General features: G+C 45.4%; 1 protein-coding gene across 1 annotated transcript in view; it reads left to right on the forward strand.

Moving 5' to 3' along the window:
- The window catches only part of adgrl4 (adhesion G protein-coupled receptor L4), a 159,301-nt gene that overhangs the window by 105,800 nt on the left and 32,951 nt on the right, over window positions 1–20,550 (forward strand). Inside the window, exons 10-12 of the mRNA XM_070886523.1 lie at window positions 5,042–5,245; window positions 6,313–6,533; window positions 9,673–9,739. Coding sequence (XP_070742624.1) covers window positions 5,042–5,245; window positions 6,313–6,533; window positions 9,673–9,739 — 492 coding nt within the window. The remainder of the gene's footprint in view (window positions 1–5,041; window positions 5,246–6,312; window positions 6,534–9,672; window positions 9,740–20,550) is intronic.

Raw genomic sequence — 20,550 nt, forward strand, 5'->3', positions numbered from 1 at the left:
TATGTCTTTACTCTCCAGCATAAATGCACACGAGGCCCATACTTGAGAGAAGATCACTCTGTGACCTGTTACCTTTATTACCAAGACCTCAAGAAACAGATGGTGGGTGGTGGAGTGTCCCTGCACCTTACTACAAATTCACACGAGGCATGTACTGCAGACACAGTCACTACGTGACCTTAACCTTTATTCCCAGGACCAAGGAGTGCTGACCCTGGGTGAGACCTCCGCTTTTATACCTGTAAACCCAGGTGAGGAGTGTCTCCCACCAATTCACCCCCTGTGGTCAGGGTGTGCATTTCTAGGGTATAAGTACAGTGTACAGGAGTTGCATGAAGTTTACAGTTACATGAAGATTACCGTTGCATGATGGTTACATACATGACAGGTGGAGCTTCCCCTTTTATACCGGAGAGTCCAGGTTAGGAGTGTCTCCCACAAATCCGCCCCCTGTGGTCAGTGTTCTCAAGGTGTACAACTTAGGTCAGCTTATACATGGGTTACAATGACAGTTGAATACATGACAGACAACATGGCAGCCAATTTGGGCAGAACATAAGAACATCAGAAATAGGAGCAGGAGTAGACCATACGGCCCCTCGAGCCTTCTCCGCCATTTAATAAGATCATGGCTGATCTGATTATGGACTCAGCTCCACTTCCCTGCCCGCTCCCCATAGCCCTTTATTCCCTTATCGCTCAAAAATCTGTCTATCTCTGCCTTAAATTTATTCAATGACCCAGCTTCCACAGCTCTGTGGGGCAGAGAATTCCATAGATTTACAACCCTCTGAGAGAAGAAGTTCCTCCTCAGTTTTAAATGGATGGGTCCTTACTCTGAGACTATGCCCCCTAGTTTTAGTTTCCCTTATGAGTGGAAATATCCTCTTTGCATCCATCTTGTCAAGCTCCTTCATTATCTGATAAGTTTCAATAAGATCACCTCTCATTTTTCCGAACTCCAATGTGTATAGGCCCAACCTACTCAACCTACCTTCATAAGTCAACCCCCTCATCTCCGGAATCAGTCGGGGGGTGCGATTTATGTTTATGTGGCGTCATTAAAGTATTGGAAATGTTTTTGGTGGGGGTTTTTTTTAATTTTTTTTCCCCAAGGGAAGCCCCTCTTAGGATGCTCCTAGGCTGGCTCTTTAGCTCTAGATTTTCAGTTGCTCAGCCGGACAAGCGCCCTAAAAGAGGTGTAGAACGCCACCCTTACCGCTCCACTCTGCACTCAAGGCCCAGCTGATGAATTTTGCGGCTGCATTTCCCAGCGCAAAATCTACCGTCCCACCGCCATTAGCGCCTCAAAATGGGTGGTATCATATTTCCACCCTTCTGTGTTTTAATAACCTCCGTGTGAAAACATTCTTTCTATCTTACCTCTTTGTTTATCTAACGATAAACATTATCTTTCCCTCTTTCTTGATCAGGGTGTAATATTTCCCATTCCCATTCTCAAAATTCCCATTTCCAAAATATTTGGAAAATGATTGCAACTTCAAGTGGGAACTGGCCAGATATCTATCTGGCAGAGAAAGGGACTGAAGAGCTATATACTAATGTACGGGATTTCATGATTCCAGGACTGGTGAGATGGAGTACGACTGTCCCTTCAGATTCTCTGTGCTCCTGTGTTTAGTTTATAATGATCATTTCCTGTTGCTAAAATATTTTCCGTTCTGATCTGTCATGAGCATCAGTAAACCGTAGAAGACATTTACAATTGTTATGCCTTTGAAGAGCTGAAGCACAAAGTAGAAGAAATGATTTCATAAACATGGACATCAACAATCCTGCCGGGATGGCAGGACTGACATATGAAGAAAGACAGGATCGACTAGGCTCATATTCACTGGAATTTAGAAGGATGAGAGGGGATCTCATAGAAACATATAAAATTCTGACGGGATTGGACAGGTTAGATGCAGGAAGAATGTTCCCGATGTTGGGGAAGTCCAGAACCAGGGGTCACAGTCTAAGAATAAGGGGTAAGCCATTTACAACTGAGATGAGGAGAAACTTCTTCACTCAGAGAGTTGTTAATCTGTGGAATTCTCTATCACAGAAAGTTGTTGAGGCCAGTTTGTTAGATATATTCAAAAGGGAGTTAGATGTGGCCCTTACGGCTAAAGGGATGAAGGGGTATGGAGAGAAATCAGGAAAGGGGTACTGAAGTTGCATGATCAGCCATGATCATATTGAATGGTGGTGCAGGCTCGAAGGGCCGAATGGCCTACTCCTGCACCTATGTTTCTATGTTTCTATGTTTAACGTATTACGGTGTCAGCTGTAGCTCAATAGCAGCTTCTGAGTCAGAAGGTTGTGGGTTCGGGTCCCACTCCAGATACCTGAGCACAAACTCTAGCCCGTCACAATACTGCAGTACTGAGGGAGTTCCGCACTGTCGGAGGTGCCGTTTTTCAGATGAAATATTGCACCAAGAACTCATCTGCCCTCTCAGGGGAACGTAAACGATCCTGTGGCACTAATTTGAATAAGAAAGAAAGACTTGCATTTACATCATGCCTTTCGTGACCATCGGACATCTCAAAGCTCTTTACAGTCAATGAAGTACTTTTGGAGTGTACTCATGGTTGCATTTGCACACAGCAAGCTCCCACAAATAGCAATGTGATAATGACCAGATAATCTGTTTTTGTTATGTTGATTGAGGAATAAATATAGGCCACGACACCGGGGATAACTCCCCTGCAGGAGAACTCCCTCCAGTGTACTGGCAAATATTTATCCATCAACCAAAATCACATATAAAAAATATCTGGTCATTATCACCTGGATGTGCATAAATTGGCTGCCATGTTTCTCTACATTGCAACAGTGACCAAACTTCAAAAGTACTTCATTGGCTGTAAAGTGCTTTGGGACGTCTTGAAGTTGTGAAAGGCACTTTACAAATATGCAAGACTTTCTTACTGGTGTCTTCATATGCATTCGACTCATTGAGTTTGGTCGGAGAATGCTGATTTCCTAAGAGGGCAGATGGAGCCTCAGTTTAACGTCTCATCCAAAAGACACAACCTCCAACAATGCAGCACTCCCTCAGTCTGCACTCCAGTGGCAGGCTAGATTTAACACTCAAGTCTCTGGAGTGGGACTTGAACACATAACCTTCTGTTTCTGAGATGAGAGTGCTATCCAGTGAGCCACGGTTGACACTACTCTAGCCTCAAATTACAGATCATGTCTCACCTAAGTCAATCTCTGCTTCTTCAATCCTGAATTGTTGTTGAAAATAATCAGTTGACAGTTTGCTTGACACTAATATTTGAGAGAATATGAAACACTGATTTAAATCTTTTCGAACATGCTGATGGTTAGGTTTGATGTTACTACTAATTTAACAAGACCCATGTTACTGTAAGCTGGGGAACAAATGAAGAGATTAGATCATTGTTGGATAGTTGAAGCACAGGGTTTTTTTCTCATTATATTTTTGCACTTGCTCTTCTGAAGGTCCTTGGGGGGATGGGATTCACTGTGTCTCATTCAAGTCTCATCCGACGAGTTCTATCCCAGCATGGTTAGTGGGCTACTCAGTGGTGGAGGGCTCCCAGCACACATATGCATACATATACACTAGCCAGCGAGTTGTTGTGATCTAGAATTCACTGCCTCAATAAGAGCTTTCAAACGGCAATTGGATATGTACTTGGAAAGGAAACATTTGTCGGGCAATGGGGAAAGAACAGGGGAGTGGAAATAATTGGATCGCTCTTTCAAATAGCCGGTACAGACACAATGGACCATATAGCCTCCTTTTTTGTTGTATCTTCCTATGATTCTGATTGACATAATGTATGTCAAATGTATCTGTTTTGTCTTATAACACTGCTGTGAAGCACCTTGGAACGTTTTACTACGATAAAGGCGCTATATAAATTAAGGTTGTTGTTGTTGACAAAAATCAAAGAAATGTCAAATTCAACTTATACTATTTGCATTAAAGAAATTGGATTTATATAGCGCCTTTCACAACCACCAAACCTCTCAAAGCACTTTACAGTCAATGAATTACTTTTGGAGTATAGTCACTGTTGTAATGTAGGAATTGCACTTCTCTTCAGTGCTGTGGTGAGGAAATTGTTTTACGATATGTGTGAGAGCAAACTTTGGAGCCTCTCAATTATCTGGCAATGTCATTGTCCACCTACACCATGGCGGATAGTGGAGGCCCCGCTGTACATTATAAATAAATTACCCTTTGCACCTGGCTTTCCACTGTCCAGTTGCCCGGTCACCACTCCGAGGGGAAAATCAGGTGCCCGCTAGGCTGGGAAGGGGAGAAGTAGAATACTTTCCAATCTACAAATGTAAAATACAACAGATGCTGGAAATGCGAAATAAAAACAGAAAATGCTGGAAATACTCAGCAGGCCAGGCAGCATCTGTGGAGAGAGAAACACAGTTGATGTTTCAAGTCGATGACCCTTCGACAGATCTGGAAAATGTTAGAGATGTAACGGGTCTTACGCAAGTGCAGAGGCAGGGAAAGGGGGAGGGGAGGAAAGAGCAAAAGGGAAGGTCTGTGAAAGAGTGGAAGGCAGGAGAGATTAAATGACAATAGGGATGATGGGGCAAGGCAGAAGGAGATGGTAATGGGACAAGTAAAGAAACAAAAGATGGGTCTAGAGATGGTGTAAATGGGAATGGCAGAATTAACAGCAACAGCTGCTGTCCGAAAAAATTGGGGCAGTGGTAATGATCTGAAATTGTTGAAGTCGATGTTGAGTCCCAAAGGCTGTAAAGTGCCTAATAGAAAGATGAGGTGCTATTGCTCGAGCTTGCATCGAACTTCATTCGAACTGTGTAGGAGGCCGAGGACAGAGAGATCAGGCTGGGAGTGCTCCTGAGAATTAAAATGACAGGTGCCCGGAAGTTCGGGGTCACATTCGTGGACTGAGCGGACGTGTTCCGCAAAGCGGTCACCCAATCTGCATTTATTTTTCTTGTGGGCATTTTATACGAAGAAAATGAACCTGTTAAAATGCTAAAGCTATCGACTCTTACTCCCTTGCAGGATGTCCTACATAATAATATCCTGACACGGATCACCCAGCTGGGGATTATCGTGTCCTTGATCTGCCTGTCAATGTGCATTTTTACCTTCTGCTTCTTCAGTGAGATCCAAAGTACAAGGACGACCATCCATAAGAATCTTTGCTTCAGCCTGTTTATCGCAGAGCTGCTGTTTCTTACTGGGATTAACATGAACAGCAATAAGGTGAGTGCAAATTAACCCCCCTCACCCCCCCCCCCCAAGCTACCATTCAAATCATTCCATTCAGGGTCTCCAACTTCCCATCTGTGCGTAGCATCAGACGGTTTTCATTTCCCCTGCCCTCTCGATGCTGACTCATTGGAGCTAGACATCATTGGACTGGAAGGGGCTACAGAGAGAGTGCTTCCACTTGTGGGGAAGAGCATAACTAGAGGCCATCACTATAAGATAGTCACAAAGAAATCCAATAAGAAATTTCAGAAGAAACTTCTTTACCCAGAGAGCGGTGAGAATGTGAAACTCACGACCACAGCAAAGTGGTTGAAGCGAATAGTATAGGTGCATTTAAGGGGAGGATAGACAAGCATATGAGAGAGAAAGGAATAGAGGGTTATGCTGATAGATTTAGATGAGAAATGATGGGAGGAGGCTCGAGTGGAGCTTAAACGCTGGCATGGACTGGTTGGCCAAATGGCCTGTTTCTGTGCCGTATATCCCATCTGATCCTATGTGTGCGTACCCTGTTGGGGAGCGCTCGATCATGAAATCACTGCCCCCCCGCACCCCCCTGCCCAAATTGGCAACCTCACTCCGAGAGGCCCCAGGAGGTGTGTGGTGAAATACGGTCACACCGGCGGGTAGGGCTGAGGCATTCTAGTCGGTGTCGGGGTGAAGGGACCGTCACTTTCCATCTAACACTGCTGTGCCTGATCTGAGCGCTTGAGGGTGTCAGCAGGGAATCTGAAATGGAAAAGAAATAGTCTGTTCCCCGGCATAAACATCCCACAGTTTGATGTGTGAAATATCTACAAAAAATGTTTAAAAAAAATAGAATGTACAACTGATTGAAGTAAAGTCATCATTGCATAATTCAACATTGGACTGCCATTCAGTATCCCAGCGGGAGTTGGAAATTGTATTTTTACACAACGCGAATAAGTCATGAGAATATTCTTCTCAAAGGTGTTCACCAAATGGAGCAATTCCATGACTAATATTGTAAAGGAACATTGATGTTTTACTACAAATGTTCTGTGTTTTTTTCCTCCCTTCTCTCCCCCGTCCTGTAGCTCGTCTGTTCCATTGTAGCTGGGCTGCTTCATTACTTTTTCTTGGCGGCTTTTGCCTGGATGTGCATCGAAGGCATCCACCTTTACCTGATAGTGGTCGGGGTGATCTACAACAAAGGGTTTCTGCACAGAAACTTCTACATCTTCGGCTACGGCAGCCCATCCGTTGTCGTGGGGATCTCGGCAATTCTTGGCTACAAGTATTACGGCACCGATAAAATGTAAGCACTTAGCAGGAGTTGCCACAACAACATCAACAACCTGCATTTATATAGTGCCTTTAATGTAGTTAAAAACATCCCAAGGCAGTTCAGAAGTGTGATTTATCAAACATAAATTTCACACCGAACCTCATAAGGAGACATTCGCCTCCCTACCTCTCTCTCCTCCTTTAAGACGCTCCTTGCAACCTACGTCTTTGACCAAGCTTTTGGCCCTCTGCCCTAATCCCCAGGGTCTGATGGACTGCATCCCAGAGTACTTAAGGAGGTGGCCTTGGAATTAGCGGATGCATTGACAGTCATTTTCCAACATTCCATAGACTCTGGATCAGTTCCGATGGAGTGGAGGCTAGCAAATGTCACCCCACTTTTTAAAAAAGGAGGGAGAGAGAAAACAGGGAATTATAGACCAGTCAGCCTGACATCGGTCGTGGGAAAATGATGGAATCAATTATTAAGGATGTCATAGCAGCGCATTTGGACAGAGGTGACATGATAGGTCCAAGACAGCATGGATTTGTGAAAGGGAAATCATGCTTGACAAATCTTCTGGAATTTTTTGAGGATGTTTCCAGTAGAGTGGACAACGGAGAACCAGTTGATGTGGTGTATTTGGACTTTCAGAAGGCTTTCGACAAGGTCCCACGCAAGAGATTAATGTGCAAAATTAAAGCACATGGGATTGGGGGTAGTGTGCTGATGTGGATTGAGAACTGGTTGGCAGTCAGGAAGCAAAGAGTAGGAGTAAATGGGTACTTTTCAGAATGGCAGGCGGTGACTAGTGGGGTACCGCAAGGTTCTGTGCTGGGGCCCCAGCTGTTTACATTGTACATTAATGATTTAGACGAAGGGATTAAATGTAGTATCTCCAAATTTGCGGATGACACTAAGTTGGGTGGCACTGTGAGCTGCGAGGAGGATGCTATGAGGCTGCAGAGTGACTTGGCTAGGTTAGGTGAGTGGGCAAATGCATGGCAGATGAAGTATAATGTGGATAAATGTGAGGTTATCCACTTTGGTGGTAAAAACAGAGAGACAGACTATTATCTGAATGGTGACAGATTAGGAAAAGGGGAAGTGCAACGAGACCTGGGTATCATGGTACATCAGTCATTGAAGGTTGGCATGCAGGTACAGCAGGCGGTTAAGAAGGCAAATGGTATGTTGGCCTTCATAGCGAGGGGATTTGAGTACAGAGCAGGGAGGTGTTACAATAGTTGTACAGGGCCTTGGTGAGGCCACACCTGGAGTATTGTGTACAGTTTTAGTCTCCTAACTTGAGGAAGGACATTCTTGCTATTGAGAGAGTGCAGAGAAGGTTCACCAGACTGATTCCCAGGATGGCGGGACTGACATATCAAGAAAGACTGGATCAACTGGGCTTGTATTCACTGGAGTTCAGAAGAATGAGAGGGGATCTCATAGAAACGTTTAAAATTCTGACGGGTTTAGACATGTTAGATGCAGGAAGAATGGTCCCAATGTTGGGGAAGTCCAGAACCAGGGGTCACAGTCTGAGGATAAGGGGTAAGCCATTTAGGACCGAGATGAGGAGAAACTTCTTCACCCAGAGAGTGGTGAACCTGTGGAATTCTACCACAGAAAGTTGTTGAGGCCAATTCATTAAATATATTCAAAAAGGAGTTAGATGTAGTCCTTACCACTAGGGGGATCAAGAGGTATGGCGAGAAAGCTGGAATGGGGTACTGAAGTTGCAAGTTCAGCCATGAACTCATTGAATGGCGGTGCAGGCTCGAAGGGCCGAATGGCCTACACCTGCACCTATTTTCTATGTTTCTATGTTTCTATCTCCTTATGTGATTTGGTGTCAAATTTATGTTTGATAACTCTCCTGTGAAGCATTTTGCGATATTTTATTAAGTTAAAGGTGCTATATAAATGCAAGTTGTTGTTGTTGATATTAGGATAGGTGATCAAAAAGTTAGTCAAAGAGGTAGGTTTTAAGAGGGTCTTATAGGAGGAGAAGAGAGAGAAGTGTGGAGACAGAGAGATTTAGGGATGGAATTCCAGAGTTTAGGGCCTGGGCAGCTGAAAGCATGGCCGCCAGTGGTGGGAATGAAGTAAGTGAGGGATGCGCTTGTCGGGTTGGGGGAGGTTACAGAGATAGGGAGGGGCAAGGTCATGGTGGGATCTGAAAACGAGGGTGAGCAATTTAAAATCAAGGCGTTGTCGGACCGGAAGCCAATATAGGTCTTTTAGAATAGCGATTGTTGCTCACTTCCCTCCTGTGGCACAGATGGATTTGAAGCATCTGCAAGTTGACCTTTTTTGAGATATGTAAGATAGCGGGGGAATGTTATCTTGGGTGCTCGTGCAAAACGGACGGTTGCGCATTGGCTTTTGACTTTGACGGAAAAGAAAATAGCGTGGGTGTAAAACGAGCTGCTGTAGATGTGGAACTCTAAGACACATTGTAGGATGATGGGGACTGCTGAACGGACAACTTACAACCCATGTCAGGAAGCTCCCTTTTACAGAAAGAATGATCAATGCGTTGGGGGGATTTAAACGTACAGTAGAAGAGGCAAAAACCCTTGCAATCAGTTAGCAAGAATTGGATGGTGCGTTTAGAAGGCCTTTGTACGTGAATGAGCTAAGATGAGCCAATCTGCCTTGTCATCTCGATGTGACAGTGACTGGCTGAGCCATACAGACTAGGAAGGTCCACATTTGATTCCTGGGTTCTACTGAGTTAGGTAGTTTCAATTAGATGATATTGCAATTGACCGCATTGCCTCTGGGCACAGAAGGGAACAGCTAACCAAGTGCTCTCGTCCTGATTGCTGACCTGTCTAGAAAGCGAGTGCGAGTATGTGTGTATGTTGAGGGATGACAGGATTGGACTTGGCTGTGATGCCCACTGTGATGGATAGCCCACCGTCTAAACCCGCCCGGGAGGTATGGTGACTTGTGCAGGACACAGAGGACTGCTCTCGCCTTCATCGCCGTGGATGGATGGCTGGGCGGCACGCGGATGAAATTCTGATCTGCGCTACCTGCCGGGTTTACAGCTTCACTGGAAGCGTGGAGTGCCAAAACGATCCCCACTGTCTTCCAGAGTGGGGCGGGGGGAGAGCATTTTCTCACTAACTATCTTTTCTCATTCTGTTTCCCACAGCTGCTGGCTCAGCACAGAAAACAACTTTATATGGAGTTTTATCGGGCCGGCGTGTTTAATCATTCTAGTAAGTTTGAACTTCTCAAACCGATAACCAAAGTTTTATAGAGTCTCTTAACTGGTGTTCCTCCTACTTTCACCGTATCACCAACACTTGTCTGTCGTGAAGGGATTGGTGTTTTCTAATTTTATCAACAAAAAATGCCTTGGTTATATCTCACACTGAGATCAAAACCAAAGCCAAAAGTTAGAAATGAGTGCATTGACCTGAATGGAATCACCACACCCGACTCTTTATTCGTTTCTGCACCTATTTGTGTTGAAGAACTGATTGCTATTGACGATCAGGAGATTTGATAAGAAACAGCGTGAATGATGGCAATCTGAAATCAAAATAGCTGCAAATACACTGGTGAAGAGTTTCTGAGCTTGGCTTTGTCTGACCAATGCTGTCCAATCTGCTCTGCACATACTAGGCCATTTAGGAGGAAAATCAAGACGCACTTTTTGCATAAAGTATAATGTAGGGAAGCACGGCAGTCGATTTGAGCACAGCAAGGTCCCACAAATAGCAATGAGATAATGATCAGATCATCTGTTTTTAATGATGTCGGTAAGGAATAAATATTGGCCAGGACACCGGGGAGAACTCCCCTGCTCTTCTTTGATTAGTGCCATGGGATCTTTTATGTGCACCTGAGAGGACACATGGGGTCTCTACCAGTATCTGGCATGCAGGGTCTCCCACAGCACTAACACCCAGTTAAACCCAATACAAAAGCTTCTCCTGACTCTGTTATACTTTCGTGTTCGTTAACTGTTTCAAGCCAATTGCCTTTAGTTTGTTCCGTGGTGTCGACTGATTAAATATTTTATTAAACCGACAAAAGGACACAAATGAACAAAAGAATGTCAAATGAATAAGTTACCTCGGCAACGGCTTAGCATTTTTTGCTCATTTGTGAGTCTTTTGCAAGTGTTGCTGTTCAGGTTGCCCATGTAGGTGTTCCGAGTAGAGCACTTGCTTAGGGAGTCTTGTGACAGGCATGCGGATGATGTGGCCCGCCCAACGGAGCTGGTCGAGTGTGGGCAGTGCTTCGATGCTGGGGATGTTGGCCTGGTCGAAAACATTGACATTGGTGCATCCATCCTCCAAAGGGATTTGCAGAATCTTGCGGAGGCAGCGCTGGTGGTACTTCTCCAATACTTTGAGGTGTCTGCTGTATATGGTCCACGTCTCTGAGCCACATAGGAGGACGGGTATCACTATAGCCCTGTAGACCATAAGCTTGGTGCCAGATCTGAGGTCCTGGAGGTCTACTTGGAACTCCTACACGGCAAGTGAGCCCCAGGTGGGCAGAGGAAACATTTCAAGGACACCCTCAAAGTCTCCTTGATAAAGTGTAACATCCCCACCGACACCTGGGAATTCCTGGCCCAAGACCGCCCAAAGTGGAGGAAGAGCATCCGGGAGGGCGCTGAGCACCTCGAGTCTCGTCGCCAAGCGCATGCAGAAATCAAGCACAGACAGCGGAAAGAGCGTGCGGCAAACCAGACTCTCCACCCACCCTTTCCTTCAACCACTGTCTGTCCCACCTGTGACAGAGACTGTAATTCCCGCATTGGACTGTACATCATCATCATAGGCAGTCAGTCGGAATCGAGGAAGACTTGCTTCCACTCTTAAAATGAGTCCTTAGGTGGCTGAACAGTCTAATACAAGAACCACAGTCCCTGTCACAGGTGGGACAGATAGTCGTTGAGGGTAAGAGTGGGTGGGACAGATTTGCCACACGCTCTTTCCGCTGCCTGCAGACAATGTGGCCTGCCCAGCGGAGCTGATCAAGTGTACAGCCACTTGAGAACTCACTTTTAGAGTGGAAGCAAGTCTTCCTCAATTTCGAGGGAGACTGCCTATGATGATGTCAGGCGGCTCAACATTTGCTGCTAGTTAACAGCTCACCACAGAAATGTTTTCTTCGTCACTGCTGAAGTCCTTGCCTGTGAGAGCGGTGAAGCCATGGAGGGGGGGGCTGAAAAATTAATGATGGAGGGATGAATTTCGGGTCGCGAACTTTCGCGCCCGATCTCTCCCTGGTAGTGGGCCAGCTGCCACATTGGAAGGCCAGCGACTGAAATGGGCGTCAGGCACCTTAAATACGCAAACTGGGGTCCCAACGGCACTTTTAGGATCCCGATGAAAAATTGGTGTGTGACTGGGTGGAGCTTAAGCTGCACTTGGTCCATTCAGTTCCTCCGGGTCTTTGGCAGCCTAGCCAGCAGTCCTTAAAGGGCCGCCCACAAAAAAGATGTGCCAACTTTTCTATAGTTTCATATCTCCTTCTGGCTTCACAAAAATAATGCGGGCCTGTGCAGGCCCGGTCCGGTCCCACTCCAATTTACCCACCACCTCCCCCCCACAAAAAAAAGACTTGTATTTCACTACCTCAGGATGTCCACAAGTGCTTTAGAGTCAATGCAGTGCTGCCACTGTTGCAATGAAGGGAAAGTGGCAGGCAATTTTCGCACAGCAAGGCCATTCTAATAGGAATGAGATAAATGGCTATGTAATCTAGTTTTAGGCGCTGTTGAAGGAGAAATATTGGCCAGTACACCAGAGAGAACTCCCCTGCTCTTCTTCAAAATATTGCCGTGGGATCTTTTCCATCCACCTGAGAGAGCAGACGGGGCCTTGGTTTAACGTCTCACCCAAAAGACGGCACCTCTGACAGTGCAGCACTCCCTCAGTTCTACACTGGAGTGTAGCCTAGATTTTGTGCTCGAGTCTTTGGAGTGGGACTTGAACCCACAACCTTCTGACCCTGAAGCGAGAGAGCATGCTGCCCACTGAGCCAAGCTGACACTTACTGGGACCTAAGTGCAGGCTGGCTTCGCGTCAGAGTTGGCCGAAATTCCTAAGGCCTCGATTGGCATCTGCAGGTTGCCGGTTTCATGCAGCTGAGGACGTTTGACTGAGCTTCAGGCTGGGACTCTTCGGGGACCTCGTTGGTATCACATCACGCCGCTCTTTTCATGCTGGAAGCCGGTGCAAGTTGCATTCTCTGCCTCCACTAAACCAACCCCCTCCACAAGCCCCCTCCACCCATAGCATCTTACCCCTTTATCTGTCTTCATCTGTTCACCAATTCTTAAAATATATATTCTTCAGCTTATTAAAAACTTTGTAAGCATCGGTTTCATGTTCTTGTTTACTGAAAATTTACGAAACATCTAATTCCCTGAGCGAAACTATAATTAAATCATTTCTGTACAAGATGAGCCATCATTCTGGGCAAAACATCTGGTATTGAATGATCATCTCAATGCCTGCCTCGGTAATATGTGAAATAATTGGTGCAGAATGAGTTTATGTCAAGCGATAGAGTTGTATATTGCGTTCTACTGAGAACATTACAGGCCCACAATTGATATTAAAATTACTTTTTTTTTTCAAATCAGCTTCCGTAATAAGTCAATGGATCTCTTTTCAATTTAAAAAAGTAATATCCGTGACAAGTCAGAATCTTCTCCGATTTCATGTGAAGTATTCATGGAGACTTTAAAAGAATCAGGGCCCAGTTCATCTGTTCAGTTGCCGTTATAAGAACAAGATAATCATAGAATCATAGAATGGCACAGCACAGAAGGAGGCCATTTGGCCCATAATCAGACAGGATTAATAAACAATCTCCTAGTAAAGGATCCCCTCGGAATGAGTGATCATAGCATGATTGAATTTCAAATTCAGATGGAAGGTGAGAAAGTTGGATCTCTAACCAGCGTACTAAGCTTAAATAAAGGAGACTATGAAGGTATGAGGGCAGGTGTGGGCAAAATGGACTGGGAACATAGATTAAAGTGTAGGACGTTGATGAACAGCGGTGTACATTTAAGGAGCTATTTCACAACTCTCAAGAAAATATATTCCAGTGAGGAGGAAAGGGTGTAAGAGAAAAGATAGCCATCCGTGACTAACTAAAGAAATAAAGGACGGTATCCAATTAAAAACAAGGGCATATAAAGTGGCCAAAACTAGTGGGAGGACATAAGACTGGGAAGATTTTAAAAGCCAGCAATGAACGACTAAAACAAAATGATTAAGAAAGGGAAGATAGACTATGAAAGTGAACTAGCACAAAATATAAAAACAGATAGCAAGAGTTTCTATAGGTATATAAAAAGGAAAAGGGTGGCTAAAGTAAATGTTGATTTCTTAGAGGATGAGACCAGAGAATTAGTAATGGCGAACATGGAGATGGCAGAAACTCTGAACAAATATTTTGTATCAGTCTTTATGGTAGAGGACACTAACAATATTCCGACAATCGGTAGTCTAGGGGCTATAGAGGGGGAGGAACTTAACACAATCACAATCACTAAGGAGGTGGTACTCAGTAAGATAATGGGACTAAAGGCAGATAAATCCCCTGGACCTGATGGCTTGCATCCTAGGGTCTTAAGAGAAATAGCAGCAGGGATTGTGGATGCATTAGTTGTAATTTACCAAAATTCTCTGGATTCTGAGGAGGTCCCAGCAGATTGGAAAACTACAAATGCAACACCCCTATTTAAAAAAGGAGGCAGTCAAAAAGCAGGAAATTATAGACCAGTTAGCCTAACATCTGTGGTTGGGAAAATATTGGAGTCCATTATTAAAAAAGCAGTAGCAAGACATTTGGAAAAGCAAAATTCGGTCAGGCAGAGTCAGCATGGATTTATGAAGGGGAAGTCATGTTTGGAGTTCTTTGAGGTTGTAACGAACATGGTGGATAAAGGGGAACCAGTGGATGTGGTGTTTTTGGACTTCCAGAAGGTATTTGACAAGGTGCCACATAAAAGGTTACTGCACAACATAAAAGTTCACGGGGTTGGGGGTAACATATTAGCATGGATATAGGATTGGCTAACTAACAGAGAACAGAGAGTCAGGATAAATGGTTCATTCTCTGGTTGGCAACCAGTAACTAGTGGGGTGCCGCAGGGATCAGTGCTGGGACCCCAACTATTTACAATCTATATTAACGACTTGGAAGAAGGGACTGAGTGTAATGTAGCCAAGTTTGCTGATGATACAAAGATGGGAGGAAAAGCAATGTGTGAGGAGGACACAAAAAATCTGCGAAAGGACATAGACAGGCTAAGTGAGTGGGCAAAAATTTGGCAGATGAGGTATAATGTCGGAAAGTGTGAGGTCATGCACTTTGGCAGAAAAAAATCAAAGAGCAAGTTATTATTGAAATGGATAAAGATTGCAAAGTGCTGCAGTACAGCAGGACCTGGGGGTACTTGTGCATGAAACACAAAAGGATAGTATGCAGGTACAGCAAGTGATCAGGAAGGCCAATGGTATCTTGGCCTTTATTGCAAAGGGAATGGAGTATAATAGCAGGAAAGTCTTACTACAGTTATACAAGGCATTGGTGAGGGCACACCTGGAATACTGCGTGCAGTTTTGGTTTCGATATTTATGAAAGGATATACTTGCTTTGGAGGCAGTTCAGAGAAGGTTCACTAGGTTGATTCCGGAGATGAAGGGACTGACTTGTGAGGAAAGGTTAAGTAGGTTGGGCCTCTACTCATTGGAATTCAGAAGAATGAGAGGTGATCTTATCGAAACGTATAAAATTATGAGGGGGCTTGACAAGGTGGATGCAGAGAGGATGTTTCCACTGATGGGGGAGACTAGATCTAGAGGGCATAATCTTAGAATAAGGGGCCACCCATTTAAAACAGAGATGAGGAGAAATTTCTTCTCTCAGAGGGTTGTCAATCTGTGGGATTTGCTGCCTCAGAGAGCTGTGGATGCTGGGACATTGAATAAATTTAAGACAGAAATAGACAGTTTCTTAAACGATAAGGGAATAAGGGGTTATGGGGAGTGGGCGGGGAAGTGGAGCTGAGTCCATGATCAGATCAGCCATGATCTTATTGAATGGCGGAGCAGTCTCAAGGGGCCATATGGCCTACTCCTGTTCCTATTTCTTATGTTTTTATGTTCTTATGCCTGTCCCGGCTCTTTGGTAGAACTCTCCAATTAGTCCCAATCCCCAGCTCTTTCCCGACAGCCCTGAAAACCTTTCCCTTCAAATGTTTATCCAATTCCCTTTTGAAAGTTACTAATAAATCTGCTTCCACCATCCTTTTAAGCAGTGCATTCTAGATCACAAGAACTCATTGTGTAAAAATATATTTCCTTATGCACTGGTTCTTTTGGCAATCACCTTAAATCTGTATCCTCTAATTACCGACCCTTCTGCCACTGGAAACAGTTTCTCTTTGTTTACGCTAGTAAAAGAATTCAGAATTTGGAACACCTCTATCAAATCCCCTATTAACCTTCTATGTCCCAAGGAGAACAACCCCAGCTTCTCCAGTCTCTTCACATAACTGAACTCCCTCAGCCCTGGAACCATTCTAGCAAATCTCATGAGCAATCTCTTTAAGGCCTTGGCATCCTTCCTAAACTGTGGTGCTCAGAATTGAAGCCTAACCAGTGTTTTATAAAGGTTTAGTATAACGACCTTTATTTTGTACTCCAGTCCTCTAATAATAAAGCCAAGAATCCTGCATGCTTTTGCATAATACCTGCAATTATATAGCTACTTTAATGTAGTATAATGTCCGAAGGCACTTCGCAGGAACATAATCAGACAAAAATTGACACTGAGCCACATAAAGGGATATTGGGATGGGTGACCAAAAGCTTGGCCAAAGAGATAGGTTTTAGGGAGTGTCTTAAAGGAGGAGAGAGAGATAGAGAGTCGGTGAGGTTTAGGGAGGGAATTCAAGAGCTTAGGGTCTTGGCAGCTGAAGGCTCAGTCGCCATTAGTGGAGTGATGAAAGAATTGGAGGTGCACAGAGATCTCGTAATGTTGTAGGGCCAGAGGAGGTTTCAGAGTCAAGGAAGGGGCAAGGCCATGGAGGGATTGTAGAGAACTCCACAATCTCAAAAAAAGCTTCACGTACTGAATGAGGACTGTGGACAGGTTAAACTGAATAAATTAAATGGAGATGACTTAACCAGGATAAATTAGATGACACATCTCCGGTTTAATTCTCCAGTACGAACTGCAAGAGGTTGGGAGAGAGGAAAAAGTTCTGACGGTTTGATATTGCCGTTTTAACTGTGCTAAAAAAAAACCTGTGGAGTATTTTTAGCATAATCGTGCTGTGATAATTAGTTCTCTTTGACAAAGATAAGTGACATCTTCCCATGGTACACCCAGCAAAGAAACCTCGGCACTTTCGGCACTGTCACGCGGAGCCACAATTAGTGCGAGCTCTTGACATGTTTCAGCTGCAGCCATCCATATTAATGCGGGAGAACTTATGCCTCTCGCTTTTCTCGTTTGATGTTGCAGACAGCGCTGCTTTTCCATCTCATAAATATTATACCCGCAGCTAAATTAATCCCCCAGCAGATGGGAAGCTCCATTGAAGAATGGCGTTTTCAGAGTTTGCTCCTTCGCGTTTTAGCAGAGCTAACAGATCGGCATTTAGTACACGATTCACAAAAGGATGTCCCTAAAAGCTCTGGGAGCAGTACAAAGAGGCCCTGTGCCATCTTGTGACTATGTCCGGACATCAGAAATATATTCAGTCAAACGCAATGGGGGAGAAATTCACTCGCGCCTCTGCTGTGGCGTTAATCCAGGCGGAGCGGTACTTTTAGCGCCTTGAAAAAGTTTGCGCCTCCCACCCAGAAATTCGTCAGAATCGGTCGAAGAGCCGATGGGGCCGCTAATTCAGACCAGAGCTGGGGGGACGCTAACGAAAATGCCAGCGCTAAATTTAACCGAGTCATTGCGCATGCGCCGAACTCCGATTCAGATCCCGCGGAAAAGGCATAGTGATGTACCCGTTAAAGTTTTCAAAATCACTTTTACTCAAGCTAAACTCTTATTTCTGTCTGCCGCTGTAAACTTGGAGGCTCACGGTTGCACTGACTGTGAACTCCATGGGAAGCACTTAATTATCCCTTTAAGTAGCTACCAGTTAACAATTCTGCAAGCCTGTACCGACTGTTCTTCCAGGCATTGTTCTTGGCGGCCACTAAATAAGGCGGCCGCACCTCATTTTCTGACCGGGGCGCAAGCATGGACATTGCACCAAGAATACGTCATGATCGGAGTGATTGTCAGCAGCCAGGCGCTACTGCTGTGGGCCTCCGGTGAGCCTCTAATGAATTTTCGGTCAGGGCACTAAATGCTGCACTCCTGTTTGGTTAACCCAATCTGGCTGCTAACTGAGGCGTTAGACAACCAAAAATCCAGCCCAATATTCTATATCGAACAAGAAGCTTAGACATACGTCTGCTGGATGATTGAGAGTGCAGTGGCTTAGTCGTAGACACTGGTCTAAAAGCCGTATTTGTACTGTGGAGCGTATATTCAGCAGACCTGAGTTATACTACTGTCGACCCCTTATCTGATATGTCCTTACTATACAGTATAAATGCACTCGAGGCCCATACTTGAGAGAAGGTCACTCTGTGACCAGTTACCTTTATTACCAAGACCTCAAGTGATGAAGGTGGGTGGAGCTTCCCCTTTTATACCTGAAAGTCCAGGTAGGATTGTCTCCCACAAGTTCACCCCCTGTGGTCAATGTTCTCAAGGTGTACAACTTGGGTCAGCTTATACATGGGTTACAATGATAGTTGAATACATGACATCACCTCCCCCCCAAAGTCTTATTGGGATCACAGGTTGAGTCTCTCTGGTGGTTTACGCTCCCTTGTAGAGCGCCTGAGTTGGGGCTCCGGTTATTGGGTGCTGGCCTGAGTGTCTGCTGTTTGCGGTGCCTCAGGCCTGTCCGTACTGCCCACAGTGACTGGGCTCTCCTTCACTTGGTACTGGTGTTCGGTCACCTATGGTGGAGTAAACTCTAGGTCGTGTTCTTCCTCTGCTTCTTCTATGAGGTTTGCTGAACCTCCTTTTAGTTTAATCCATGTGTTTGCAGCAGATTTGTCCATTGGTAAGTTTAACTACCAAAACCCTATTCCCCTCTTTGGCAATCACAGTGCCTGCAAGCCATTTGGGCCCTGCAGCATAATTAAGGACAAAAACAGGGTAATTGACATCAATACATCGCGCCCTCGCATTCCTGTCATGGTAGTCACATTGTGACTGACGCCTGCACTCAAAAACTTCTTTCATAGTAGGGTGTATAAGGGATAACCTGGTTTTGAGCGTCCTTTTAATTAGCAGCTCTGCGGGTGGAACCCCTATGAGCGAGTGTGGTCGGGATCTATTGGCCAACAGGAGGCATGATAAGCGGCTTTGTAGGGAACCCCCTTGGAATCTGAGCATCCCCTGTTTGATTATCTGCACTGCTCGTTCCGCCTGGCCGTTTGAGGCCGGCTTGAACGGTGCCGTTCTGACATGGTTAATTCTATTGCCTGCCATGAAGTCCTGGAATTCAGTGCTTGTGAAGCACGGGCCATTGTCGCTGACCAAGATATCTGGCAGACCTTGCGTGGCGAACATTGCCCGTAGACTTTCTACCGTGGCAGAGGATGTGCTTGAATTTAAAATGGCACACTCAATCCATTTGGAGTAGGTGTCTACTACAACCAAAAACATTTTTCCCATAAAAGGACCTGCGTAGTCCACATGGATGCATGACCATGGCTTGGCGGGCCAGGACCAGGGGCTAAGGGGGGCTTTCCTGGGTGCGTTGCCCAGCTGAGCACACGTGTTGCACCTGCGAACACAAAGTTCCAGGTCTGCATCTATCACTGGCCACCAAACGTGTGACCTGGCAATTGCCTTCTTCATCACAATGCCTGGGTGCACATTGTAAAGTTCTCTGATAAACACCTCTCTGCCCATCTGGGGCATGACTACTAGGTTTCCCCACAGTAGGCAATCGGCCTGAATCGAGAGTTCATCCTTACACCTATGAAACGGTTTAAATTCCTCAGGGCATGCCCCGTATGTGGCTGCCCAGTCCCCATTCAGGACACATTTCTTAACTAAAGACAGTAGCGGGTCTTTATTTGTCCAGACTTTAGTCTGACGGGCTGTCACAGGTGAGCCTTCGCTTTCGAAGGCTTAAACAGCCATGACCATCTCAGCATCATGCTCAGTTGCCCCCTCAGTGGTGGCTAGTGGTAGCCTGCTGAGTGCATCGGCGCTGTTTTCAGTGCCCGATCTATGCCAAATTGTGTAGTCATAGGCGGCTAATGTAAGTGCCCAACTCTGCATGCGGGCTGATGCAATCACATTTATGGCCTTGTTGTCAGCCACAAGGGACGTTGGGGGTTTGTAATCTGTCTGCAGCTCAAATTTCCTGCCAAACAAGTACTGGTGCTTTTTTTTTACTGTATAGACACATGCTAGCGCTTCCTTTTCTACCATCCCGTAGTCCCTTTCTGCCTGGGACAGACTTCTGGAGGCATAAGCTACCGGCTGTAATTGACCATTGGCATTCACATGCTGCAACACGCACCCGACCCCATAGGAAGACGCATCGCACGTTTAAACAAGTTTCTTACACAGGTCATATAACATCAACAGTTTGTTGGAGCATAACAAATTGCGTGCTCTATCAAAAGCCCTTTACTGGCTGTCCCCCCAGACCCAATTGCGACCTTTGCATAGGAGCACGTGTAGCGGCTATAACAGCTTGCTCAATTTGGGAAGAAAGTTACCAAAATAGTTCAGGAGCCCCAGGAATGAACGCAGCTCCATCGTGTTACGGGGTCTGGGTGCTCTTTGGATCGCTTCCGTTTTGGACGCAGTAGGTCTGATCCCGTCTGCTGCTACCCTCCTCCCCAGGAATTCTACCTCTGGAGCTAGGAAGACGCACTTCGCCTTTTTCAGTTACAGCCCTACCCGGTCCAGTCTGCATAGCACTTCCTCCAGGTTGTGGAGG

Source organism: Pristiophorus japonicus, chromosome 8 (genome assembly GCF_044704955.1).
Source record: "Pristiophorus japonicus isolate sPriJap1 chromosome 8, sPriJap1.hap1, whole genome shotgun sequence".
Classification (NCBI taxonomy): domain Eukaryota; kingdom Metazoa; phylum Chordata; class Chondrichthyes; family Pristiophoridae; genus Pristiophorus; species Pristiophorus japonicus.